The following is a 19150-nucleotide window of genomic DNA, read 5'->3' as shown; positions in this document are numbered from 1 at the left end:
TACACGAATAAAAGCAGTTACAAGAGAAATTATTGGGACAAGTGGCAAACACTGGAGTGCGAACTATACATTCAATAACAAGGTCACATCTATGTGCTTCTGGGATGTGATCATTGTATGGTTATCCTCGGCACTCCATCTGGTTCACGTCCACTCGCTGACGCCCCCGGCTACGTGTTCCCGGGGCTCTTGGAGACTGATATACATACCTTAGACATGCCCGCCACCGCCAGGAGGGTGAGAAGCTTGCTTTGCCCCTCCCCAACCCCGGTAGATTTGTTAAAGATAACAAAGTCTTTCCCTTTCCTGACGCACAGGTGGAGCCAGGAGATCTAATTCGATGTTAGAGGTCAGTGAGTTGCACACGGACTCTTTGATCTCACCGCACTGCCCTTCTGTGCAACCCTCGCTCTATCACATCTGTAGACTAAGGTCCAGACTTTGTGGAGACCAGCAGCACAGCAGGATCATTGCCCGCCATATCTCCCCGGTTAGGAAGTTACCCCAATTAAAACTGTGTAAACTATAAGGAGTCACCTGCTCTGTTTTTCTGGTCTCAATGTGGGGGATACTTGACTGTCCGTCCTCCACCCTGTAACAGTGGGAAAACACCCCGCTGCTTAGGAGATCCAGGCTAAAGTACTGAGGGGTGAAATGTCAGGATATTTGCAAAATAAATAAGTAAATAAATAGAAGAGAAAGAGACAAAGCCCATGGAGCAAAATGTAAACAACTGATTAATTTAAGTGTGAAGTAGATGAAGATTCTTTGAGCTACTCCTGCAACTTCCCTAAAAGCTTGAGATTTTTCAAAGAGAGATTCAAATTGTTATATGAGTCCACGATATAAAATTTTAATACGCATAGGAGAAAAGGTCTGGAAAGCACCCTGGAGAGGGCAGAGAGGAAGGAGACTATAGTAGATGGCCAGAGGAGACTTGGAGCTTACCTGACCCCTTTATTTCTTTAAAAAGCAAAAGTCTGAAAGAAAGAAATATGACAAAAAGCAGAGACAACTTTGGTCTCTTTGCAACACTCACCCTCCTCTCCTCCCTCCCTGCTCAGGGCCAGGTCTACACACAGTGCTGACCCAAGGGACACTCTGTTCTCACACGGAGCCTGAGACTCTTCACTGTTTGTACCAAGAGTACTTTCTGGTCCACACTCCGGTGACAGCTTTGAAACACCCTCTGCATATGATTCTGTTCAAACCGGTCCCTAGGTTGACAGTTCCTGGAGGGTAGAGCATCTATTTCTTGATAAGGCATTTGGTGGGGACATCATCTGCAGTTCAGCTCTGGGCACTGCCATCCCCTCAGGATCACGGGAGACAGGCTGAGACACTGGCCACACTGGAGGAGGTTAAGGGGACAGATGACCAAGGGCAGTGAGGGATCCGGGAGCAGAAACAGGCATCATGAGGATAAGTGGTGAGATGTGCATAGGACTCGGGCCTTCCTCACTAGCGGCAGTAATAGCACCGGGGGAGAGGCTGGTGGCCAAGCAGAGGGGGCCACCTGACCGATATTTCCCTTCCTTACTCCTACCATCAAGTCTTCATTCATCACTCACTGAAGCCTCAAGGGCAGGGAGGGGTGTGAGATGCAGAATAAAGTGGATTATACCTTTGATCTAGAAGTTGCTGGTCAAATAATGGAAGGCAAGAGAATACTGGGCCAATGGAGTGAGTTTATTTTTATGGTTAATCTTATAATAAGCATCTTATAATGTAAGTCTGGATCCCAGTCCTTGGATTCAACCCTTTTTTAATTTATATGCTGATTTTTGTTTATTCAAAAAAATTTTTTTTGGTATTTACTTTTGAGAGAGAGAGAGAGACAGACAGACAGAGCGTGACTAGGGGAGAGGCAGAGAGAGAAGGAGACGCAGAATCCGAAGCGGGCTGCAGGCTCAGAGCTGTCAACACGGATCCCCACTTGGGGCTTGAACTCACAAACTGTGAGATCTCGACCTGGGCCAAAGTCAGACACTAAACCGACGGAGCCACCCAGGCGCCCCAAATTCAATGACTTTAAAGTACTGCTGGAGAGGTCTATAGATTACTGGTAGTTTCAGTGAAGTTCAGAGGCTCATGCTGTCACTGCATGACACTCTAGTTCAGTTGTAAGTTCAGTTGTAATTTCAAGTCTCTATGATTTACACGCACTGGCCTCAAGTCAGAGGTGGGACTGAGACTGCACAGGAAAGAAGCTCCTGGGGTCTAAAAATCTCAGAACTGCTTCTGGGCTTTCACGTTCAGAACTGCCTTTCGTGGCCCAGACTAGCCTAAACTGTCCCCGGATGTCACAGGACAGAGGGATACAAAGGCCAGCTCCCCTCTCCCGGGATGCAATTAGAACAGCGATCTGGATGCCACATGAGTGGGAGCAAAGATTCCCATTTCTGGGAAAGGCTGTCATTTCTGGGGACACTGCTTGCTGGGCCTTAGTGTCTCTGGACAGGCTCTTGTCATTGCCTTGTCTGGACCATCTGTGAACCGAGGAGTCTGTGTGGAGCAGATAACAGCCCCGGCCAGAGGCTGCAGGAATCACAGCTAAGCAACAGACGCCCCCGGAGGAGAGGAGAGGCCCAGTTGCCCAGTGTGGTAGAAACTGTGCTCCCTGACACAAGCTGGAAAACAAACGCATCAGAAGAAAACCAAACACCAGCTCTTAGGGTGCATGGGAGAGCAGAGAACTGCAGTTCAGAAGATCACCGAAGCCTCTGTGATCGCCACATGTCTGGATATATTATGGGTCGTCGGGCAGTTTCCACTCTGCCTCTCTCGGCTCAAACCACCTTCACAGTGGGGACAGAAACCAATCTCCCGAGCCCCTCCCAGACCCCTGCCTGGTCTCCAGCTCCCTACCTCGCCAGCACTGTGGAGCTGCTGGGCTATGCGCCTGAGATCCCCCTCTCTGGCCAGGGGGTTCAGCTGGTCTTGCACATCGTACACGAACTGCTGCAGTGACATCAGTTGGTTGGGCCCGTTGAGCTTCCTCCAGGAAGGCAGCGTGGAGATGATCTTCTCACACAGGTGGGTCATCGGAGGGCAGACCTAGGACACACAGCACAGGACAGGTCAATTTGCAGCTGAGGGGACTCCCTTGGAGATGGTAGAAAGCTTGGTGCTCTTTCCTGCACTATTGCAAAAATACTTCGGATGAGTTAGTGCTTTTTGGTTGGGTACTGGGCGGTTCTTTTGTTAAAGTGTTGCCTCTAAGCAAAATCCATTTGCAAGGGTAAAATGGTATGGATGCTTTCATTTCTTCTTCCCTTTTTTTTAACGTTTGTTTATTTTTGAGAGACAGACACAGTGTGCATGGGGGAGGGGCAGAGAGAAAGCAAGACACAGAACCCAAAGCAGGCTGCAGGCTCAGAGCTATCAGCACAGAGCCCGACGCGGGGCTTGAACTCATGAACTGGGAGATCATGACCTGAGCCGAAGTCGGACGCTTAGCCCACTGAGCCACCCGGGCACCCCGTGGATGCTTTCATTTCTATTGCTAATAATTAAACAGGTGGTGAGGCTTCACAATAATGCTCTTGGACTCAATCACAGTGTTCCCCAACTCCTAAAGTTGTGCGCCCCCTCCCCCCTCCTCTGGAGTGACTGTTTCAGCCAGATGATGGTTAATTTTATGAGCAAAGGAAGAGGAAAAGAGATGAACTGTCATCAGCAATACTGTAGTGAGTTTTTACCAGTATATTAAGTATTTGTAGGATTGCTGTGGAAATACTATTTCAAATTAGACTAATTCTTGGTAATTGGCTTGAAACAGCTTTCTTTTTTCGTAATTTGTTAAAATTCTTATTTGAGTATAGTTGACATGCAAGGTTACATGCGTTTCAGGCATGCAACACAGTGATTGGACAAGTCCGTAGGCTATGCTGGCCTCACCACAAGTGTAGCTATGGCACCTCCCACTATTACAATGCCATTGACTAGATTCCCTATGCTGTGCCTTTTATCCCTGTGACCTATTCATTCCACAACTGGAAGGCTGTATCTCCCACCCGCCTTCATCCATTTTGCCCATCCCCTCACCACCCTTGAAATAGGTTTTTAATCTTTTAATTTGATTAAATAAATCATCTATGTGACAGGCCCATATAATCCGCACACCATCCTAATTAAAAACAAAAACAAAAACAAAACCAACCGCTGCTCTACATCATTAACCAGGCAGTCTCTTCTCGAATCCCACCTTTATGTCAGCTGAATTCCACTCCCTGTTTCTAAAACAAAGTTCCCAAGGATAAAGGCAGTCTGTGGTGGGTTCTGCCTGCTTGGCCTCAGGAATTGAGGGTTGGGGTTGGGAAGCAGACAATCTCACCACACCTCAGCTCAAAACTTCAGGGAACCCCTACAGCCTATCATAGAGGCCCTAACGCCACCACCACCAGGTGGGGAGGTGCTGGTCCTTCACAGACCTCTGTCCCAGATCACTGGCCACTGCTCTCTGCGACTGGCTTCCTCTGAGCTCCCCCAGACTACTCCCCACTCACCCTCTATGCCATAGTGGGGCCCCCATCAGAAGGCAGGGGCCAGGCAGGCTTCAGGAGAGCCCAGAGTTTTCTTGAAGATTCCAAAAGCACGTCTGGAACTGGAGCCTGGTGCTGTGAATGGGGGCATTTCCCAGCAGAGAAGGAGTAAGCTGTAACTGGAAGGGCCACTCCCCACCCAGGGAGGGATGGACACAGCCTCCTCATCTACACGCAGGCTGGGGCAGCAGGAACTTTCCAGGGAACATTTTGCCCTTGGGGGTGTTTATCCTTTCTCATCAGTTGGGGAGAACTTTTTGAATATCATAGATTAGAAACCTTTTACGTGTCAGAGGCACTGAGAGTAATTTTTCCAGCCGATTTCTCCTTTTAACTTTGTTTATGGAGTTTATTTGCCAGAAAAGAAATTTTAGCTTTTGTAATGTCAAATAGGTATATTTTCTGCAAAAACTTCTAGGGTCCTCGATATTGCCTAAAGGGTTTTCCAAAGCACTATCAAGTTATTTTAAATACACGTTCGGGGCGCCTGGGTGGCGCAGTCGGTTAAGCGTCCGACTTCAGCCAGGTCACGATCTCGCGGTCCGTGAGTTCGAGCCCCGCGTCAGGCTCTGGGCTGATGGCTCGGAGCCTGGAGCCTGTTTCCGATTCTGTGTCTCCCTCTCTCTCTGCCCCTCCCCCATTCATGCTCTGTCTCTCTCTGTCCCAAAAATAAATAAAAAACGTTGAAAAAAAAAATTAAAAAAAAAAATAAATACACGTTCAAGATACTGCTGGTTTTTTTTTTTTTTTTCTTTTTTACATTTATATGTTTGAATCCACCCACAATCTATTCTGGGGATTTGTAGTGAAAAGAATTCAATCTCACTTCATTCTAGACTAATAGCCAGTCGTGTCAGATCACTGATGAAATAAACATCTTCCCCCAAACTGAAATAACACCTTTGTTTTCTATTAAATTTCTGCAGATGTTGTGCTTTACTTCTGTATTCACTAATCTATTCCATCTATTGGTTTCTTGATTTTGGATTTATTAGTTACACAGCCTTTACAATATGCCTTATTTATCCTTCCGCTGAAATTTTAAGACAAAACATCCAATTTCCTCATTCCCATGAGTTGCTGGCCGGTACCGGACTAAGTTTATATAACTTGCGAAAACGAAACGTTGAGTAAGATCTTGCCCTCCACAAGCACATTCCAGCTCGTTTGAGTATCTATTACTTTATGTCCTTCAACAAATCTTGCTGGTGACGGTTCTTCTATTGTTCTGCATTTTCTAAGCATTTCACAGTAACTCACTTCTGGGCAGTTTTTATGATTTGTAAAAGGCAATGTCACTTATAAACTAACCATTAACACCGTCAGAATCCCATATGCTCTAAGGTGGGGCCCTCGCTCCTAACTTCCCTCATCTCCCAGCCACGTCCTTGCTTCTCACTTTTCGTTCCTTGTTGTAGACCAGTGGGACACAAACACAGCCATGCATCCGCCTCGTGCTGGGTCCCCTGAGAACCGAATCTAACCAAGAGGAGCACGAAGAGGCCAGCTCCGGGGTGACTGGATGGTCTGGGCAAAGGTGGAACCACAGGCTCTCCAGCACACTCACCGAGACAATCTGGCTCCGAATGTCTTGCAGGTGACTTCGCAGTACCTTCATGTCCTTAGAGCCCGATGCACCAGCATCCAGAACAAACAGCTTGTTTGAAATGTGAAGATCGTTCCCAAACCTAAGGGAAGGGCAGTGGCCTCATCAGGGTGATGCGGTCTCACCAGGTGTCACCATGGACACGAGGCTCCCGTATAGCTGATCTGAAGCCAGAATGTCCTGGTGACTTTGCAGAGGCTGCCCCCTCCCCACTGTCCACTGGCTCGTCATATTACGGTGGTGTGAGGCCTGGGACCCCTGAGCTCCCAGTCCTGCGGATGGGGGTGGGGGGGTGGCTCAGGTTGCACAAATTGGCAGCGACACAGTATGGGAAGACTTCAGGTCCCCTGATGCAGCACAGGTGAGGCCCATGCCCTCACCTCAGATGCTGGGAGGACGGAGGCCACTACAGAGGGACGGGTAAGAGCAGAGGGTAGGCATGAAGGCCACTCCCTCAATGGAAAATACTAGCATGAGCCTTCTTTTTCCTATCAGGAGGACAACAGGGAAGTGTCTGCAGTAGATAAACCAATAGTTTGTGTTACTGGCGGATTATATAGAGATGCAGCTTCAACGTTTTTTGGCCAAACATGAAGTAAAACCACACGTTTCTACACCGTGACCCATGCACATTCATACTGCTCAGTGAAACAAAAGTTTTCCATAAATGCTTGCCAGGAAAGGCACTCTGGTATTTTCCCCTCCTGTCCATCCCACTTTCGTGACTAGGTCAGGACCCCCAGGTGACTGTCACGAGCCCCTGGTGAGTGGCAACTTAGACTTTGAGAAGTACTGCTTGGTGGTAAGATGACAGTCATCAGAGGAACTGAGAGCCAACACAACAAAAAGAACCGCGCATCTGTGTCAGGCATGGTGACAACAGTCGATGCCACTGTATTATACGACTAACACTTGCTAAGGGTTGAACTTAAACATTCTCACCCAGAATTCAAACTTCTGCCACGCCTGTGGAAATTTCTTACCAGGGGGCGGGGGACGGATTTATTGCCTACTTTTAGTGACTCAATACATGATCAGTTTTGAAGTCTCAAAAAAACAAAAAACAAAAACCATTCTCACCAAAAAATAAATAAAAAGCAAAGACAGAGAAACATGTGAGGTGACAGATGTGCTAACTAACTAGACGGGCGCGTCCTCTCATAACGTGCATGAGATCGCCGCGACACGCACTTCAAGTATCTTAAAATATGATTTGTCGATTATAATTGCCTCCACAAAGCTGAGAACTGACGCATGCAACTCCTAACAGAAGGTCCCCCGGGCAGTGGTACCTGGAGGTGAGGAAGGAGGTGATAAGTCTGTTGTTTTACATCCCGTGGCCTTTACTTTGGTTTCATTTGTTGTGTTTTCAGCGTTTTGATAAAAAATGAAATCTACGCCACAAAGCCAACCAAGCAAAGGAGACCCTTGATTCCTTCCTCCGGTGTCCGTGAGCTCTGTGAGATGGCCCCTGTCCCCAGCGGCGCCCTCACCTGTTCCTGATCTCCTTGAGCAAGGACGTGTCCTTGTCGTACCCGAACTCGCCTCCAGCCGGCCGAGGCACGTTCATGATGTCGGCGTGGGTGGCCACCAGCACGACGTGGAGCGGGTTCTTCAGCTTGCCACCAAAGGCTGAGGGCAGAGAACAGACATTTCACAGGCGGGTTGTCCTTCCTGGTTGTCTCCAAGGCAGGTAAGGCAGGGCGTGCTGGCCAGCCTGCCGTGCAGGGTCACCTCAAGAAGGCCCTGGCCCAGCCAAGAGTGGGTTTCCTGGTCCTCGGGGAGGGCAGCTCAGAAGTGGACCAGCACTGACCACAGAACTCAAGGCAGCTTCTCAGATGTCCCCCCAAGTGGCCCTGCTTGTCCAGTGAGAGGAAATCTGGCTCTGAGCAAAGGCACCTAAGACCTAGAAAGTTCTGTGAGTGCAGCTACACCCAGAAATGTCCAAAACAGGGCCTGTGGTGGTGCACACAGTCTCTTGTGGGGAGAGTGTTTTGGAAAGAAAACACCAGAAAGAATGAGAAATAGAGGCAGAGTGGATGGACCCTGAGGGGGGTAAGCCCACTTATTTGACTTTTATAGGAATTTCAAAAAAAAAAAAAATTGATAGCCCAGTTGTGTTTCCACCATGAAAGGCTGCCCAATTCTGTTTTTTTTAAAAAAAATTTTAATGTTTATTTATTTTTGACAGGGGGAGGTAGGAGGGGCAGAGAAAGAGGGAGATACAGAATCCTAAGCAGGCTCCAGGCTCTGAGCTGTCAGCACAGAGCCAGATGCAGGGCTCGAACTCACGAATCAGGAGATCATGACCTGAGCCGAAGTCAGACGCTCAACTGACTGAGCCACCCAGGCGCCCCTCCCTCTGTTTTGTACAAAGGAACAAAATCGTATTCCACGCTATTTTCTGCTCTAGGAATAAAGTTAAGATAATGCCTTCACTCAATATGGACCCTTCCGTTCTGGATGGAACCACAGAACGAAGGGGGTTAATTCTGCTTATTAATTACGTATCATTAGGTAGAGAGACACAGAGGCCATCTCTGGGAGGAGTCCAACTCTACCCAACAAAAGTGACCACAGCTCTAAAGTGTAGGAAGAAAGCGAGAAACAGCTCTCAAGAAATCCCTCAGACTTGGTCTCTGAGGCAGGAGAATGCAATCATGCAACAATTCCCTGCAGAAACGTCCAGAGTGGGAATCTTGTCACAGGAAGCAGCGACCAAGGAAGCCTCACTGTTAGCCCCGAGCTGTAGATCCCCCAAGTGGCTGAGCGGCCCACGGGAAGGGCACTCTCCACCAGGACGTGCTGGCTTACCTATGGGTTCTTCAACCGGCACAAGAGACTTCAGGAAATTCAGCCAGAAAATCACTTGGTTCAACTGGATCTCGTAGGGTTCTTCCAGACTGAAAACGATGACGTGGATGGATGTGGGATCATTTGCAGCGAAATAGTCATAACAGCAGAAGTACACTGGATTTCCAGAGAATTCCCACACACTGAAATCACCAACTCCTACAGACAGAATGAAGATTACTATCTGAAACAGTACCAACAAGTGCCAATCACCATTTTGCTTGCACCTTAGTGACCACCAAGGGAAAGAGTGATGTCCGTAGCATCGACCTGTTTATCTTTGCATCTTCGGAGACACGTGCATTCCATCTCTCCCCCCAGGGATTCCTCCTCACAAGGAAGGAGTCAGGGCAAGATGCCGCCTTGGGTTCCCCGTCAACAAACTCACACAGAGAACGTACATGATAAGATTCCATATCCTCACATACGTATAAATTATTTTTGGAACATGACAGGGTATACGACGTTGAACATAAAAGTCACTACGACATGTAACTTAATTCTGGCTTAGTGATGACCACGTTCCCCTTCCACAGGTGAGTTAGTGACCTATTCAGGTGGGTCAGGAGCCAGCAGGCTGCCTGCACAGGGGAAAGACACAACAGTTGATTCGCAGTTCTGCACCTGAAGGATGTGGGCGAAAGCGTGAGGAGGTGGGGGTCCGTGAGGTCACCCAGCGTGGGGGGCAGCTGCTCCCACATACCTGAGTGTGGGTGCAGAGGGTTTTTGTAGAAGTGTCTGTGGGTGAGACTCTGACTGCACTTCCTGAGGGACCTGGCACCTTGCAGTGACCATCCAGACACAGGACCGCCCCACCCCTACATGGCCACACCCCAGCAAGACAGTGACCACCCACCCACCAGCCTCTGGGGGGACATGGCAGGACCACTTATGTTGTAGGATTTCAGGCTCTCTTTCCCTAATTCTACCCTCAGTGCTTATTTTGGGCCAGAAATTCTGTAGTCAACAATTTGGAAGATCTGTGGCTCTTCTGGAGCCCCCTCTAGGAGCACACACACTCCTGGGGACAGGACTCTCTAAGTCTGGCAGCTGAGACCTTGGTGTGAGAGGTTCTGGAACACGGGCTTGAGTCCTCTGAGAATGGGGAGCACTGAGAGCCAGACCTGGGGCAGGAGGGAGTTATGGAGGAGCTGGGTGAAGGCTTGTGGGGTGCTGAGGACACACTTCTCCTCTCCCTATGAAGCATGCCAACTCAGCTCCGGGACCTCGGAGAGCACTCAGCTTTTAGGATAGCACAATGCCCATGGACTTCAATGCCACCTCACTAGGGCCAGCAGAACCTCCGTGAAGATGCTCCCGATTGCCATTTTCTGAGCGCCTCCCCTGTGCCACTCTACCAGGCACTCGAATGAACATCGGCTCATACACTCTTCACAGATGAGTCTCGAAGAAAATGCTTGATCCCTGCTCTAAACTGCGTCTCAACAGGGCAGAAGCTGGTGTTCAAGTGACATGGGCCCAACTGGGGTTCCTGGGAGCTCGGAAGGTACAGCACCAAGGATTCAGTGGTTGATGGAGATAGTAAACCTTCCCTGGTAACATTTAAAGCTTCACCCCCTTGGAAATGATTGACAGCACTTGAAATTTTGCCTGTGGGAAAAAACTGCCTGGCCTGTATCATAGCATCAGCCATGAGTGGAGATGTATTCAAGAATCACTCTTCTCATACTTGCATTTGTCAAACTGCTAATGGGATTACATTTTATAAGTTTTCTCATCCAAGTGGATGTTTGGCTCTGCCTAGAAAATGTATTGATTTACTCAGCAGTCATTTATTAAGCACCTACTGTGTGCCTGGGGCTTTGCTAGGTGCCCAGGACAGCAGGGTGTCTGGTTTCACTAGGGGTATTGACCAGCCATGCTTCACTGGGTCATCCCAAGGTCACTTTGTGCGGCTCTTCCTCTGTCCTTCATGGGGCTGTGACACATGCAGCGGGAGAGGCCCCCTGGGGGGGCGGTGATTTACAGTCCGGGCAAAGGGACTCTGGGCGCGCTCCCCGGTACGGTGGGCGGGCTACTGTACCGTTCAGATAGGCGTTCTGGATGTCGATGGCCTTGGTGGACTGGTCATCGGCCGCGCAGTGCGGGTGCTGGGGCGGGGCCACCACCACCTCTAGGGTCCCCCTGGTGAGACCGGGCTCGAACATCATGCTGCGGCTCCTGACGCTCACGTGCTCACAGCCCGGGTACAGGTTGCTGATGCTCACGGAGCCTGCAGGAGGAGAGGAGGCAGTGAGACCCCGCCCAGGGCGGCGTGTGTGCATGAGCCCCTCCCACCTCGCCATGCCTTGCCCCTTCCCACGACACGACACTCTTTCGTCCCCACCCCCTGCTGGGCTGTGTGGACCCCTCCCGTGTGCTATGCGGCAGCGGTTCAGGGATGTTGCCTGGATTCGTTCTGGCTGCTGCACCTCCCACATGCCTTTCCTGAGCTGCTCTGGGCCCCAGAGACAGACCCCATGGGCTGCATCTCTGGGGTCCCCCGGCCACTTGGCTTCTGGTTGGGGTCAACCAACGGAAGGCCCTGGACAGGCTGCAGGGAGAGAAGGCCCAGGCGTCTCCCCCCCCGCCCCCCCACCCCGCCCCCATCACTCCCAGCTGCTTCTCTGATTCCAGTTGTGTGTCTGTGACCCTAGACACCAGAGCAGCTTTACCCCTGGGGTCCAGCTTTCCCAGGAACACGATTTCTTCCTCTTGTCTTTACAGCCCGAAGGGAGGTAACGGCTTCCTTCTGTTCCAGGACTTGGATGCTTCACTGTCTCTAGAATGATCCCCTGACTTTTGTCCAGGACACTGTCCTTCCATTAATGTCCCCACCTGGCCCCTGACAGATGCAGATAAAGCGGTACCACTTGGTACATGAGATGGTGTTAGGTTGACTGCAAATAGATTCTACACAGTGGCAGGCTAGGATTCTCCAGGGAGAGCTGACAGGACTTGGTAAAAGGTAGGCATTGGTACACCTCGGTGAGTTTTCATTAGGAAAGAGTTTTTATACAATATTTTTAAAATAATAATTTCATGGTGGGGGGGTGCCTGGGTCGTTCAGTTGGTTAAGCGACTTGGGCTCAGGTAATGGTCTCACTATTCCTGGTATCAAGCCCCACATCTGGCTCTATGGTGACAGCATGGAGCCTGCTTGGGATTCTCTGCCCCTCCCTGTTTGCCCTTCCCCTGCTCTCTCTCCTTCTCTCTCTCAAAATAAATAAATAAACTTAAAAAAATAATTTCACGGGGATATATTGAAATCATAGAAAGAAAACATGACTTTTTGCTAACTGCTGACCTCTAGTGGTGAAAAGTGGCAGGGCAGGCCTGACGGAGAAGGTCAGAAGACCCATATAAGCTACCAAAACTGAAACAGGAAGAAATAGAAAATTTGAACAGACCCACAACCAGTAAAGAAATTGAATCAGTAATCAGAAATCTCCCAGAAAACAAGAGTCCAGGGCCAGATGGCTTCCCAGGGGAATTCTACCTAACATTTTAATGCCTATTCTTTTGAAACTACACCAAAAAATAGAAATGGAAGGAAAACTTCCAAACTCATTCTATGAGGCCTGCATTACCTTGGTTCCAAAACCAAAGGCCCCACTACAAAGGAGAATTACAGACCAATTTCCCTGATGAACACGGTCGCAAAAATTCTCAACAAGATACTAGCCAATCAAATCCAACAATACATTTAAAGAATTCACCACAATCAAGTGGATTTATTCCTGGGATGCAGGGCTTGTTCAATACCCCCAAATCAATCAACGTGATACACCACAGATTAATAAAAGAAAGGATAAGAACCACATGAGCCTCTCAACAGATGTAGAAAAAGCATCTGAGAAAATATGGCATCCTTTCTTGATAAAAACTCTCAAAGGGGCATCTGGGTGGCTCAGCTGTAAGCACTGGACTCTTGATTTCAGCTCACGTCATGATCTTACAGTTCATGAGGTCGAGCCCTGTGTTGGGCTCTTCACTGGCAGTGCAAAGCCTGCTTGGGATTCTCTCTCCCCCTCTCTCTGCCCCTCCCTGGCTCGCTCTCTCAAGATAAATAAATATACATTTAAAAATTTTTTTAAACCCTCAAGAAAGTAGGGATAGAAGGAACATACCTCAACATCATAAAGGCCATATAAGAAAGACCCACAGCTAATATCATCCTCAATGGGGAAAAGCTGAGAGCTTTCTCCTTAAGGTCAGGAACATGACAGGGATGTCCACTCTCATCACTGTCATTGAACATAGTATTGGAAGTCCTAGCCTCAACAATCAGACAACAAAAAGAAATAAGGAGCATCCAAATCAGCAAGGAAGAAGTCAAACTTACATTCTTCACAGAGGACATGATACTCTATGTGGAAAACCCTAAAAGACTCCACAAACTGCTTGAATTGATACACAACTTTAGCAAAGTCGCAGGATATAAGATCGATGTACAGAAATCTGTTACATTTCTACACACCAATAATGAATCATCAGAAGAAGAAATCAAGGAATCAATGTCATTTATAATTGCATCAAAAACTGTAAGATACTAGGAATAAAACTAATCAAAGGGGTAAAAAGTCTGTACACTGAAAACTAAAGAAAGTTTATGAAAGAAATTGAAGAAGACACAAAGAAATGGAAGAACATTCCATGTTCATGGGTTGAAAGAATAAATATTGTTAAAATGTCAATACCACCCAAAGCAATCTACATATTCAATGGACCCCCTATCAAAATAACACCAGCATTCTTCACAGAGCTAGAACAAATAATTCTAAAATTTGTATGGAACCAGAAAAGACCCCCAATAATCAATCTTAAAAAATAAAACCAAAGTTGGAGGCACCACAATTCCAGACTTCAAAATGCATTACAAAGCTGTAATCATCCAGACAGTACGATACTGGCACAAAAACAGACACATAGATCAATGGAACAGAATAGAGAACCCAGAAATAGACCCACAAATGTATGGCCAACTAATCCTCAACAAAGCAGGAAAGAATATCCAATGGAAGAAGGACAGCCTCTTCAGCAAATGGTGTTTGGAGAACTGGACAGCAACATGCAGAAGAATGAACCTGGACCGCTTTCTTACACCATACACAAAAATAAACTCAAAACGGATGAACGACCTAAATGTAAGACAGGAAGCCATCAAAATCCCTGAGGAGAAAACAGGAAGCATCCTCTTTGACCTCAGCAGCAGCAACTTCTTACTAGATGTGTCTCGAGAGGCAAGGGAAAAAGCAAAAATGAACTACTGGGACTTCATCAAGATAAAAAGCTTCTGCGAAGGACTGGGACCTCATCAAGATAAAAAGCTTCTGCGAAGGAAACAATCAACAAAACTAAAAAACAACCAATGGAATGGGAGAAGATATTTGCAAATGACAGATCACATAAAGGGTTAGTATCCAAAATATAAAGAACTTATCAAACTCAACACCCCAAAAAAACAAATAATCCACTGAAGAAAAGGGAAGAAGACATGAATAGACACTTTCCCAAATAACACATCCAGATGGCTCATGAACACATGAAAGATGCTCAACATTACTCATCATCAGGGAAATACAAATCACCACAATGAGATACCACCTCACACCTGTCAGAATGGCTAAAATGAACAACACAGGAAACAACAGGTGTTGGTGAAGATGCAGAGAAAGGGGAACACTTTTGCCCTGTTGGTGGGAATGCAAACTTGTGCAGCCACTCTGGAAAATGGTATGGAGGTCCTCAAAAAATTAAAAATAGAATTACCTCATGACCCACCAATTGCATTACTAGGTATTTATCCAAAGGATTCAAAAATGCTGATTTGAAGGGGCACATGTACCCCAATGTTTACAGCAGCACTATCAACAACAGCCAAATTATGGAAACAGCCCAAATGTCCATCAACTGACGAATGGATAAAGAAGATGTGGTTTATATATACAATGGAATACTACTTGGCAATGACAAAGAATGAAGTCTTGCAATTTGCAACTATGTGAATAGAACTACAGTGTATTATGCTCAGCAAAATAAGTCAAAAAGAGAAAGACAAATATATGATTTCCCTATATGTGGAATTTAAGAAACAAAACAAATGAGCATAGGGGAAAGGAAGAAAAAATAAAATAAGAAAAACAAAGAAGGAAGCAAACCCTGAGAGTTTGTTCTTTTTAAAAAAGATTTTTTTATGTGTATTCATTTTTGAAAGACAGAGACAGAGTACAAGCAGGGGTGGGGCAGAGAGAGAGGGGGACACAGAATCTGAAGCAGGCTCCAGGCTCTGAGCTGTCAGCACAGAGCCCAATGCAGGGCTCGAACCCACGAACTGTGAGATCATGACCTGAGCCGAAGTCAGATGTCAACCGACTGAGCCACCCAGGCGACCCTGGAGTTTGTTCTTAAATACAGAGAACACACTGAGGATTATGGAGGGGAGGTGAGTGGGGGGATGGACTAAATGGGGGATGGGCTTTAAGGAGGGCACTTGTTGGGATGAGCAGTGAGTGTTACACGTAAGTGATGAATCACTAAGTTCTACTCCTGGAACCAATACTACACAGTATGTTAAGTAACTTGAATCTAATTTAAAAAGGAAATGAAAAAGACACTTCTTCCCACTTGTTTTTCTCTGGGGACAGCAGGCAGCGGCCCCTGCAGGGTGGCTCCTGGACACTCGCTCCCCCTCTGCTCTGGGTCATCTCCTTCCTCCTGCAGCCCCACATGCCACAGCTGTGATACTCAGCTGGCCACAGAGCGAGTGTATGTGTGGTGGCCAGACCACGCAGCATGGGGTAGGGACCAAGTGACCTGAGTGCCTGCAGACAGGGGTGGCAGACATGTCCCCTGGTCTTGGCTTTCTGGCTGGTGTCAGCCCCCGACCTCCAGCATATTCAGGAGATGACCTCGGAAAGGGCCAAGTTGTTAACACGAACCAGCTCCCTGCTGTCTGCGAGATATGAATGCACTTGCGTGGAACATTTATATCCGATATCGGGGATGTGAATCAGTGTACCCAGAGCTTCCAATTTTCCACAAAGAGCCCCGTATCCAAATTTCTTGGTGAATGAGTTCTGAATGTCAGCAGTAAATCCAATTTTCCTCCTCCCCGTCTCTTGTATCACATATAGCTGGGTTTCAGCCTCTGCTTTAGACACACATTATGTCTCTGAGGCCCAGGTTACTTCTCTCTAAAGTAGGTTCGTGAGAATCCAGTGAGATGACATATGTGCGCCACCTGAACCCAGGTCAGCACAGAGGCGGTCAACCACAGGCCGCTCTCCACTCTTTCTTGCTTCTAGGTTTTACTGCGGTCTCCCCAAGGGGCAGCCACTTTGTCAGCTGGATCTCCTTGTGGTGTCCCCTTGGCCTGCTCTTGTGTCTTTCCAGCATCTGCCACTTTCTTCAATCTTGCGAATCCCCAAGGGGACTTTCTTTCACATGAGTGACCAGGGAGAGCAGACCTGTGCCTCCTGAGAGAACAAAGCCGCCCGCTCCTAGGAGAAGGGACTACCACGTGATGGTCCCTCCCTTCAGCTGCTTCTGGTGGCAAAACCAGCATCGACGCCAGGGCACCAGGAAGATTCTAAAGAACTGAGTCACGTGGGACACAACAGCAAGCAGTGATTACCTCCTAGCAGCTCTGTGGGGGAAGCCTGACCCCACTAACCTGTTATCTTGACAGAAACTTGAGGGTTCGGACTGGAGAGACAGCTCTGAACAATTCTAAACAGAGGAAGACCCTCTGTGTCTCTGCCGACTGCGGCCAAGTGGCTTCTCTGGTCCAGAGCAGACTTCGTCCTCCACAGAACCTTCTGTGACCGAGCCCCACGACCAAGTCTCCCTCGGCGCTGCCTGGAGGACGCTGCTATAGCACCGTGACCCTGGCTGATAATGCAGCCTTCCTGAGGCGCGTTTTATCAAGGATCTACTTCCAGATTCTTCCAGATGTGGAAGATGAGTGGAGACATTGCTTCGGAGAGGTGAGGGATGCACAGGAGATAGAATCTGTGGCTGGTTCAGTTCAGCTCATGGGCTTATAGGGCATAATCTTCATACCCAAAGAGGACTCACAGACATTGCAGATCCCAGGTCTAAATAGAGGTCTTTGTCTTTATCTCTGTCTCTCCCCCTTTCCCTCTCTCACACACAGATACACACTCACAAACAAGGGCGTGGTTCACACACAGAGGCTGAACCTAATCATTAAATCTGGAAAACTACTGGCTTCAGACAAGGTGAAACCCATCTTACAAACTGAGCCCAAATTATGGGAGACAATGGGAAAATGTGTGTCTGAAATGCCCTTATACTCCAGACGGAGTTGTAAGCATCGTCCCTAAGCACTGGCTCGGGAGTCAGACACATCAAGAATGCCAGCTGTGTGACACCGGGCAGCCCATTTGACCCCTCAGGACCTCAGTTAAATACCCTGCAGGCTGTCGTGTGGATCAAAGGAGGTGTCACACGTACCACATTTTGTCCAGTGCCTGGCACACACTCGGTGCTCAGAAAGCACAAGCAATAGGTGTGAGCGACACTGTAGTCATACTAATTATAAATCCATTGTGGTTATTATCTCAGCGCCTGCTTGTAACTCCACTGCTGTTCACAGTAAAGAAGTTGAAAGGGCGTGTAAATCTCAGTCAACTGTCCCCCAGCCCTGACGAATGCTCCCCAGACACTCCTCTTCATGGACAGAGAGACTGCGTAGAAACAAAACGGTAAAACCGCTGTTTTCAATGTGGGGGGACTGATGAGACACCTTGTAATATCATGTGTAGAAACTGAATCCCTGCACAAAATGGAGAGTGAGGAAACTCTGTGAAGGGTTATATTCTTACCTTTGCAAAACGGGACTCCCCCAATCAGGCTGCGTGTGAGTGGATGGACCAACCGCAAAATCCTTAGGGAGCCTTTCGAAACCACCAACCTACTTGGAGTCGCACAGGGATGGAACCGAATTTTGTTGCTGTGTTCCTGAGTCACTGGGTGTGCCCAGCATTCCAAAAAGAAAGCCTAAGGGGGAGAACCCATCTTGGGGCCAATATTCGACGTGCACAATCTGGAACCTGTATTTGTTCATGTGACTTGTGTCTTCAAGGGCCGGGTACCCTGGTCTGTATTTTTACCCATGTAGCAGATATGTTTTATTCTGTCCCATTGCATTTAAAATACATTCACATAAATTGCACATAGCATACAATTCACCTCATTACCCATTTTAGAGTAGAACACGACACCATTCTGTGATCCACGCATTTGCAGTCTGGATCTTTGTGTCTGTGACCATGACTTTGGTGAGGCCCCGTCCTTGCTATTACTGGGGCATCTGCACCAGCAGGCCAACACATGGCCCACAGCCGGGGTAGAGTAACACCTAAAGCCACCAAGACAGTGAGATCTGGTCACCCCAGGCCAGGTAACCCAACACAAAGCTAGCACTCCTCCTAGACCGTGACAGGAGACAAGCACAAAAGCAAGCACCTAGTGGAGAGGCAGGGGCAGGGGAGGAGGCGCCTACCTGCTGGTTTGGATGCCAGGGGTGAGGGCGGGAACCTGGCGGAGCTGGCAGAGGAAAGTCTGGGCCGGCGTCTTCTGAAGAAGCTTCTCAGCAGCCCACACTTGAGAGACTCCACCAGGGTGGTCTTCCCCGAGCCTGAGTGGCCGAACAGCTTCAGTTTGATTCTGGATTGGAGGTTCTGTGTGGGCCGCAGCTGCTGGATGAAGAGTCCTCGGTGCGTATCCTGCACACAGATGAAAAGGGGCGAATTAGCCACAGAGAAAGAGAAGGCTCTGAGCAAACAGCCAATGCCGACTCTTACAGTTAGGAACTCTCGCCGTGTCCTTCCTCAGAGTTCTCTTGTGATGAGAAGGTTTAAGAGCTACTCACTTGGGAACTTTTAAATATGCAATACAGTATTATGAATTGTGGTCCCATCCTGTACAGCACATCCTGGCATTTACTTATTTTACCCCTGGAAGTTTGTACCCTGGTCTGCGACGCTTACCTGTGTTGCAGACGTTTTATTCTGTCCCATGGTATCTATAAAAAAGATTCATGTACAGTGCACATAACACGTAATTGACCATTTCCGAGTGGTCTGGAAGGCTTTCTGAGTGGTCTGGAAGTTCCGAGGCT

At 48.1% G+C, this 19150-nt stretch overlaps 1 protein-coding gene across 8 annotated transcripts in view; it reads right to left on the bottom strand.

Moving 5' to 3' along the window:
- DAPK1 (death associated protein kinase 1) overlaps positions 1-19150 on the bottom strand; it is a 188760-nt gene that overhangs the window by 2807 nt on the left and 166803 nt on the right. For all 8 annotated transcript variants that reach the window (XM_019423488.2, XM_019423481.2, XM_019423480.2 and 5 more), the window contains 6 exons: positions 18533-18755; positions 11048-11236; positions 8965-9162; positions 7644-7782; positions 6112-6232; positions 2869-3057 (listed from right to left, as the gene is read on the bottom strand). In XM_019423488.2, coding sequence (XP_019279033.1) covers positions 2869-3057; positions 6112-6232; positions 7644-7782; positions 8965-9162; positions 11048-11236; positions 18533-18755 — 1059 coding nt within the window. The remainder of the gene's footprint in view (positions 1-2868; positions 3058-6111; positions 6233-7643; positions 7783-8964; positions 9163-11047; positions 11237-18532; positions 18756-19150) is intronic.

Source organism: Panthera pardus, unplaced genomic scaffold, assembly GCF_024362965.1.
Source record: "Panthera pardus isolate Hobbes unplaced genomic scaffold, ASM2436296v1 HiC_scaffold_20, whole genome shotgun sequence".
Lineage (NCBI taxonomy): Eukaryota > Metazoa > Chordata > Mammalia > Carnivora > Felidae > Panthera > Panthera pardus.
Note: the sequence above shows the minus strand (reverse complement) of the source record. Positions and strands in the feature narration are given on the sequence as shown.